This window comes from Sorex fumeus, unplaced genomic scaffold (assembly GCF_029834395.1).
Source record: "Sorex fumeus unplaced genomic scaffold, SorFum_2.1 ptg000018l, whole genome shotgun sequence".
NCBI classification, from domain to species: domain Eukaryota; kingdom Metazoa; phylum Chordata; class Mammalia; order Eulipotyphla; family Soricidae; genus Sorex; species Sorex fumeus.
Window position 1 is genome coordinate 25,315,530 of NW_026606075.1, and position 9,408 is coordinate 25,324,937.

The window sequence follows — 9,408 nt, forward strand, 5'->3', positions numbered from 1 at the left end:
TCGATCCCATCAGTCTGGCCCCACAACTCCTCACCCCAGACTGAGAAAACTTGGACTAAGACTCTCCCAGAGAGTGATCACACGCACTGAATGCTTTGCACTGTCCTCCCACTGTTCATTGATTTGCTTGAGCGGGCACCAGTAACATCTCCATTGTGAGACTTGTTACCGTTTTTGGCATATCAAATGGATCTCCAGGTAACCACTTGTGGATCACTTATCTACACTAAAATCCACAGGAGGCATCAATGAAAACCCAGCATCACCCCAGCTGCGCATGCAGAGACACTAGACTAGGTCTGCGCGTACTGTAGCTCTGCACGCTGAGGGCTGCACCCCCCAGTTCACACCAGAGCTGTAGCACAGCAGGAGAGCCCTTGCCTTGCACATGAGGCCACGGGTTCCATCCCTGGTACTGCAAAATAAATCAGCAAAATGTACCATCAAACCCTTTTTTGTTTGGGGGTCACCCCCGGCAATATCAGGGGTAACCCTTGCTCTGTACTCAGGATACTCCTGGTAGTGCTCAGGGGAACATATGGAGCTCCAGGAATTGAACCCAGGTTGGCCACGTGCAAGGGTCCTACTGCTCTACTATCTCTCCATTTTTATTTGGGTTGTTTTGATTTTTGGTGCTGCTGGATCAAGCCCAGGGTATGTACTCTTCCACTGATCCATATGCCTAGCCTAAAAAACACTTTTGGGGTCAGAGTGATAGTTCAGTGAATAGGATACTATAATGGGTGTCTACAGTTAACTTTTGGTGTATGTGAGGGTGGGGGGCAGGGGGAGGCTGGGCTTCCTAGTGGTGCTCAAGGGCCTTCCCTGCAATTTGAGTCAACCAGGCCATTGGGTCAATGTATGGGGGGTAGGGGTGGGGCGGCTGAGGATCCTGCTCAGAACCTGCATCTTGGGATTAACCCTTTACTATCTCTCTAGCCCACCCAAAAGGCACGTTTTGGGCTGGGGAGACCGCTGAAGTGGTAGACCACGTGTCTCACATGTGCAAGGCACAGCACCCCCCAACACTGCTAGAAGTAACCCTTATAAACACAACCATGTTTCACACCCATATTCGCCTAATTTCCAAGCTTTATGCTCCTCTGACACTGTTCTGGGCCACTGTCCCATCAAGGGCTTTTTCATGGCCTGGAGCTGGCAGCATACACTCTCAATGGGCACGCTATGCTCCGCCATGAACTCAAGCTGCTCTGCAGTCTGTGTAGTTTCCAGCCCACAAGAAGGGCCGCAAAGCCCCGGGTGGGTTCAACGCTCGGCCAGGACCCCCGAGGCTGCAGCTGTCCCCTCGCTGCCCCCTACTGTCCCTCCAACCTCACAAGGGTCATATGGGGAAAATAAGTTACTTCCCATCTGACATTCGATCCAAGGCGGGTGTGGAGGAAGAGGAGGGTACAGAAGCACAACACCTTTAATTAGGAAAGACTGCGGTCCCCTCCTGGTCACTGTGACCCGCACACCCTGCTCCTGGCGTCCCCAGCAGCACCAAACCTGGTTCTTTCGCACCAAGGCCAGAATAGGCAAAAGATTAACCTGTGGTTCTCGACCCGGCCCTAGGTTCACTGACAGGGCGAACCCCGAAGGGTGAGGGAGCGCCAACTTTCTGTTTGCTTTAAAGGAAACGCTTCCTGGCGCTAGTTGCGCCCAGACTCTGAGCTCTGCACACGAGCCACGTGGTGGGCTGGTCCTAATCGCGCGCTGCATCCACTCCCGAGTCCAAAGCAACCTTGCGCCCAGGGCAACCCCGAGTAATCGACACCATCTCGACCGCGTCACGCGGGCTCCGACCGGATCCCGGGCCCGGATCTTCTTCTGCCTGCACGCAGCTCGGGCAGGGACTCGGGGGCACCGGGGAGGGAGCCCCCGGGGCTGCAACGGGGAAGAACTTTTACGCGTTGGGCCCAAACTGGCTCCCGGCGGCTCAGGTGAAGCCGGACGGAGAGGGCGGAGGGGGGGGAGGGGGAGAGGCGTCCGCCCTCCGCGCACAGCGAACGCGGGCACACGGCTGGAGGTGCCCACCTGTAGCCTCCGCAAACTTTCCTCCTCCTCGCCGGAGTTGCAAGAATTCGGTCCCTGTCGCCACCCCCTGGTCCTAGCCGGGAGCTCCGCGGGATCCTCACCTGATCCCCCGAAACCCCAACCCGGTCCGTCCCAGAGCGCAGCTCCAGGGCGGCCCGCGCACCCCGCTGGCACGGAGGACAGAGGTGGTGGCCAGCCCGGCTGTACAGGAATTTTTGGCGAGGACGCCGATCCCTTCCCTTGCCAACAACGGCCCCCCACTCCCAACTTGGTCAGCCACACGGGCACAGCCTGCCCTCCGGCCGGGTCCGCCCGCCCGCGCACGCCGGGCTCCCTGGGCTTCTCGGGACCGGTTTCCAAGGGCAAGGGGGGCGCGCCGGGAGGCGGGCGGGAGCCCCGCGCGCCGCGCGCACTTACAGCCATAGCGGGGTCTCTGCAGGGACGGCTGCTCCTCGTGGGGCATCCTGCGGGACTCCGGGGGCCCGCCCGGGGCGCGACCCCCGCGGCTCCCCTCGCTGGCCAGGCTCGCCGCTTCCCGCGCCCCGGCGGCGCGCTCGTGTCCGGCCTCTTGCTGGTCTCCCCTGGCCGCCGCGAGACCCGCGGACGGCTCCGTCGCTGCGCCGCCGCGCGCTGACACCCGAGCCAAAGTGAACTCCCGTCGCCCGCTGCGTCCCGGCCGCCGGCCCCGGCAGGTTTCCTTTCTCTCCCGCAGTCCCGGCCCCGTTATTCTCCCCGGTGCGAGCGCGCGGCGCGGCGCAGCGACCCCTACTGCCCGCCGACCGCCGCGGCCGCCCGGCGTGGACACGCCCCTGCCCCCCGCCCGGCCCGGGGATTGGACGGCGCGCGCGGAGCGGCGCGGGGGCCGCGCACAGCTGGCGGCCCGGGGGTGGGGCGCAGCCGTCGCCCCGCCCCACCTGATGTTCCACTTCTGGAGCGTCCCGAGCGCGCCAGGGAACCCACCCCGACCAGAACGCTGAGGGGCGGCGGGATGCACGCCGCCCCCGACCCCCCGGCGCCCGGGGTGTCGCAGAAGGATCAGCAGCCAAGTTCCTTTTCCTCTACGGGAAAAAAGTGTCATCCCCCGCTTTAGGCTTTAGTCTTCTCGGTTGTCCTTTCGCCCCCTCCCCGCCCTTTCCTTCGGAAGTTGCTTCTCTGACTCTAGCCACAAAACACAGGGTTCCCCTGGTAGAAGCAGAAATTCTCCGTGTGTGTGTGTGTGTGTGTGTGTGTGTGTGTGTGTAGGTGTGGGTTCTGCAGGGACAAAATAAAAACACTCCTCCAGCAACCACACTCAAAACGCAACCTCGGGTCTTGCAACCAGCCTCACCTGCTGTCTCCCCGCTGCGCCCCAGAGCACCGAGATGTGGCCCTGCCCAGTTCGGGCCGCAAAGCCACAGAAACCTCTTCCGGCGAAGGGTGTAAGGAAATTAAACAGCGCGTGGCTGTGTGTGTGTGTGTGTGTGTGTGTGTGTGTGTGTGTGTGTGTGTGTGTGTGTGTTGTGCGGTCATCTAGTGTTGCTTTGCATTTCGTGTCGCCACCGAGCCATAAGCTCCGGAACCGGGACGTGGGTCTCAGCTATACTCGGACCCCACCCACCCGCCCGCCCCGCCCTCACCTGTCAAGTGTGCAACGCAGGGCTCTCCCAAGGGCCACTAACAAACTAGAAACTATAGAGGTCGAGTTATCGGAGGTCTTTTCGGTGCACAAAAGCTCCAGCCCTGCTTAAAGATGCAAAGAGGCAGCGAGACCAGCTGCGCTCCACTTCATTGTCCTCCTCGAATTGGTTGTAACCCCAATACTTGGGCAGGGCTCTGAAGAGTTTCCGTTTCTAGTGGTCCGGACGCCGGAGGGGGAAGGTCAGGATGAGGGGGCCTGGATTTGCGTTTTAAACTCGGGGGCCAGAATGGTGCTGATGCTGCTGATCTACCGATCTGGTTTTAGGTTAGGGTCGTTGTATTGGAAACCAGGCTGGACGGCTTCTATCCCGGGATCTTTCATTCATAGGGGTAAGGTCCGGGTGCCAAAGGGCTTCTCTCCCGACTTCTTTTTTGCTGGAGTCTCACCTGGTTGGAACGGAATGAGAGGGATTGTTTTTCGCCAGGCAAGCTACCGAGAGTATCTCGCCTTCAGGGCAAAGCCTTGCAAGCTACCCGTGATGTATTCAGATATGCCAAACACAGTAACATTTGTCACAATGGAGACGATACTGGGCCCTCTCGAGCAAATCAATGAACAACGGGAGGATAGTGGCAGTGATAGTTTTCCCATGAGAAGCAAATGTCTCTAATTATGAGAGCCAGTCAAGGTTACAGTGACCACATTAAGAAGCATAGCACTCCCTGGGTCAGTGTTTATGCAGGGGTTGGGGGGCACGTTCCAGGGGAATTTCCTGTCCTTTAGGACATGCAGAATTTGATGCTATCTGAAATTTGGTCCATCTCTGTGATTCTGTTATTACGTGTTAACTCTTAAGCCCTTAACAGTACCATCAATTTGCATGGTGAGTATATGATTTAGGGCCAACATAAATGGATAGTTTATTTCAAGGTAGAAAGAAAATCACCCTCCACTATGATGTGCCACATGACAGGACTTACAAGTGTGGAGTGAGGCAGACCTTGTAAAGGAGATATAATTTTATTCCCAAAAGACTGACTGGTGACAAGAGGCTAGAGTCAAGGAGGTTGTCAGAAAGGGAGCTTTAAAACTGGTATCAGGTCATGAAGTAAATCAGTGGCATGTCAGTCAGGCTAAGAGGACTGGCCACTCTCATTTAAAGAGCATCTGAGAGCTCTTTAAAGACACAAAGAAGATTAAGGAACTGTAAATCTTGCAGCTAAGGTTATAGGGTGGGTAAGAATGGGGCAATCTGGAGGTGCTGACACAGTGGGAAAGGTATGGCAGAGTTTAGAGAAAAATTAAGAGAGCTTCAATGAAGTTGACACAGGTAAGAGTTATAAAGGGCTGGGAACGGGAGTGATAGCACAGCAGGTAGGTGTTTGCCTTGCACAAGTTCGATTCCCGGGTTCGATTCCCACCATCCCATATGGTCCCCTGAGCACCCCCAAGAGTAATTCCTGAGTGCAGAGCCAGGAGTAACCCCTGTGCATCACCGGGTGTGACCCAAGGGAAAAAAAGAGTTATAAAGGGCTGTTTTGATACAAACAAGTTAGTACATCAGGTCTGAGAGGTGGTACAGCAGGTAGGACACTTGTCTTACACATAACCAACCCAGGTTAGATCCCCAGCATCCCATAGGAGCCCCCGGAATCTGCCAGGAGTGATCTCTAAGCAGAGCCAGGAGTAAGCAACGCTGGGTGTGACCCCAAAACAAAAACAAAAACAACAAAACGTTGGCATCATCAACACATAAACTATGAGAGATTATAAGTAAATACAGCAAAGGTTACAGTAACAAGAAGTGCTCTGCAAGAGACTAGTTCTAAATGTCTGTGTGAGTTGCTCATCTCTTCCTTAAAGGCTCCGGGAAGTTTTCAAGGCTCTGTCATGGTTAATGATCCTATGGAGAATTTACCACTAAAATTTCCTTAGGCAAATGCTACAGATTATTTTGTTTTTCAAGAGCTGAATGTGACCTCTAGGATCCAGTCTGCATCACTGAGCGGAGCATTATCTCACAGATAATTGCTCCTTCTCAGAAAAGAAACTTGCATGCAGATTTTAGGACCATTTTTGTGCAGGGTTTGTCACTGTAGATTTAAATAAACACAGGGCCATGTTCCAGCTTATGTTGCCATCTGACTGTGCTTGAAAGACTACTGACAGCAAAAACTGAAGGAATCTAGTTGGGGAAAAAATGCTTGTTTGTTTTTTTAACAGAGTTTTTTCTTTGATGTTAAACAAATAGATGACACTGGAAAACTACAAGACATGGTAAAACAATTTTAAAGCAATATTGTCTTTATAATAATTATTTCTAAATGTTGGTTCATCTGTAAGTTGAAGTGAGCATGAAGGTATTTAAAAACATGCAACTTTTATAAAATATAAATATCAAAATAGCATAGATATGGATAAAATATAATCACTTCTTATCACTTAATCACTTAATCCCCATTATTCATCGATTTACTCGCGGGTGCCAGTAACGTCTCCATTCATCCCAGTTGCGTGCTAGCGTAGCCCAATGGTATCTGTTCGTTCTAGGAACATGCAGAGCCTCAAACCAATCATTCAGGGTCTTGACGAAGAAGTCTGACCATCTTGTAGGTGGGCGTCCATGCGATCTTTTGACGTCCCATGGAATCCAGTCAGTAATGGCTCTAGTCCAGCGGTTGTCTGTAAACCTCATTACGTGTCCAGCCCATCTGATTTTTGATGTCTTGGCAAATGAGACAGCGTCCCTGATTCTTGAGCGTTGACGAAGATCAGAACTCCGGATTCTATCTCTCATTTGAGTGAATCGTGATATTCCAAGCATAGCTCTTTCAATTCCTCTTTGAGAGACCCGAATAGCGTTCTCATCCTGTTTTCGTAGGGTCCAGGTCTCTGAGGCATATGTTAATGCAGGAAGAACAGTGGAATCAAAGAGATGTGCCCGGACCCGGAGGTTCTTCGTCCTCTTAGCTATTTCTTCAACGCTCTCGAAGGCGTTCCAAGTCGCTCTCTTCCTCCTGCGCAGCTCTGGTGCCAGGTCATTCATCATGTTGATTTCTCGACCTAGGTATATATAACTGTTGCATTCGGAGATGATGGTTCCGTTGAGAGCGAATGGAGCGTCAGCAACAAGGCTGTTTCTCATAAACATTGTCTTCGTAAGATTCTGTAGTCCGACCTTTCCACATTCACGGTCAAAGTCGTTCAGCATTTGTGCCACTTGACTGATGTTTGGTGTTATTAGAACGATGTCATCAGCAAAGCAGAGGTGGTGTAGTTGCCGACCATCTATCTTCACTCCCATGCTTTCCCATTCCAGTTGTCGCATGATGTTCTCGAGGGTGGCACTGAAGAGTTTTGGTGAAATGGTATCACCCTGCCGAACCCCTCTCTTGATATGGATATAAATATAAATATCAAAATAGCATAGATATGGATAAAATATAAAGTATATAAAGACAGATTATATCAAGAATAGTAAGCATAAGTCTGGAAAGATAGTACAGGGAATTAAAGAACTTGCCTTGGGGCTGGAGCAATAGCACAGCAGGTAGGGCATTTGCCTTGCACGGGCCAACCCAAGTTCAATTCCCAGCACCCCATATGATCCCCCGAGCACCGCCAGGAGTAATTTCTGAGTGCATGAGCCAGGAGTAACCCCTGTGTATCGCCGGGTTTGACCCAAAAAGCAAAATAAAATAAAAAATAGAGAACTTGCCTTGCATGCAGCATGATTCCTAAGTAGTCTTCAGCACCATGGGATGTGTCCCAAACTCTCTCCTCACACACATCTGAAAATGAGTATAAAGGCAAGAGAGAATATACAGTGGGCAAGGCATTTGCCTTGCACACAGCTGGACTGAGTTCAATGCCAGACACCACATATGGTCCCTAAACCCAAATCAGGAGTGATTCCGGAGCACAGAGACAGAATCCAGGAGGAGTTAAGATCTGAGCAGAGCTGGGTATGTACACGTCCAAAAAGAAAGGCCCTCCCGTTGATCGTCGATTTGCTCGAGCGGGCCCAGTAACGTCTCCATTGGAGACTTTGTTGTTACTGTGTCTGGCATATCGAATACTCTCGGTAGCTTGCTGGGCTCTCCGAGAGGGGCGGAGGAATCGAACTTGGGTCGACCATGTTGGCTGCTTGTAAGGCGAACACCCTACCGCTGTGCTATCGCTCCAGCCCCGATAGCACAGTGGTAGGGCGTTTTCCTTCCACGCAGTCAACATGGCCTCCAAAAAGAAAAAGAGTATTGAATTAAATTATTGATATTATTTTTATTTTAAAAATATCTTAGTATGTTTAAGCTTACAACTTATACACTTTTTAAATATCTTGGTGATTTTCTGGTAATACCCTCTTACTGGTCATTTAACATATTTGCCAGAATCATGAACAAGTGCTTTCAAAGCACCTTCCAAAGAAGTGATGCAAGAAGAAATGCCAGGAAAGAAGGGACTGACACTTTTCCAAAGTCTAGGAATCCCTTGGGCCATGAAGATTTTCTAATTCTTTCTCCATCCCAGAAAAAGTAAAAAAGAGATGGGTAGGTGCAGGAACTACTCTTTACAACTAGCTTACTTTACTGCAAAGGGGAGTTCAAGGTCTAAATATAGTACTTAGAGTCAAATAGCAGATTAACGAAAAAGAAAAGAATCAGAACAGAAATTAATGCAATAGAGTGTTTGGGTTCTCAAAAGTGAAAATAGTCGAGTCAGGAAAAATTATAGAATTACTTTACTAGCCTTACATTTTAGGGACACATGACTTTTGTTTAGAAGCTCAGAGAAGCAACATGAATTCACAGACGTAGAAACTAACCTCCATTCCAAAACTTGGAATGTAACTGCTGCTCAATAATTTGTTATCCTCATGAATTAACTATTACTTACTAGGCACTGTACTAGGAATAGTTGTTCCTTTCAATCCTGTAACAAAACTTTGATGAGATCTTTAGCTTTGCATAACTGCAAAGAAACAAACTCTGGCTCCCAGAGGTAGTAAAATAAATACTACGTTTACCAATAGTCCAGGTTTCCCCACTCTTGGACTGCTCATCTCCTGTTCTTTTGAAGGAAACTCAATTACAAATTGCAACATGCTCCCTTTTCTCAGGTAAATAAATGGCCACCTACTAATGCCCCAAGTTATCATCCTTATTTACTATCACAAAGACTTAGGACTAGTATGTGTCCAGCTTGTGGCAAATAATCCACGATAGCACAGCGGGTAGGGCGTTCGCCTTACAAGCGGCCAACATGGCCGCCCCGAGTTCGATTCCTCCGCCCCTCTCAGAGAGCCCGGCAAGCTACCAAGAGTATTCGATATGCCAGACACAGTAACAACAAAGTCTCCAATGGAGACGTTACTGGGCCCGCTCGAGCAAATCCACGATCAACGGGAGGGCATGTCAGATACAGACAACACAAAACACTCACATAGGGTGACTGGAGAATGGACCAGAAGGTTAGGCACTTAACTTGAAAGGTGATTGGCCCAGTTCGAAAGCCGGCAGTAGTTCTAACTACAGTTTCTTTAATCATCTCGTGATTTCTTGTCATTCTGACAAACATTAATAAGAACTGAAAGATATTTGATAAAGTGCCCTCCCACATACCTGTAAAGTTGTTGTGAATCAACTTTTAAAATAATTTATGCTTTTCTACTGACTATAACTTTATTATTATCATTATTATTATTATTACTACTACTACCCCTACTACTACTACTATTGGCCAGAGTGATTGTA

General features: G+C 50.4%; 1 protein-coding gene across 1 annotated transcript in view; it reads right to left on the reverse strand.

Annotated features, from left to right (window-relative positions):
* Nucleotides 1-2,795, reverse strand: part of IQGAP2 (IQ motif containing GTPase activating protein 2) — a 302,579-nt gene extending 299,784 nt beyond the window's left edge. Inside the window, exon 1 of the mRNA XM_056112425.1 lies at nt 2,455-2,795. Coding sequence (XP_055968400.1) covers nt 2,455-2,500 — 46 coding nt within the window. The 5' untranslated portion in view covers nt 2,501-2,795. The remainder of the gene's footprint in view (nt 1-2,454) is intronic.
* Nucleotides 2,796-9,408: the final 6,613 nt, after the last annotated feature.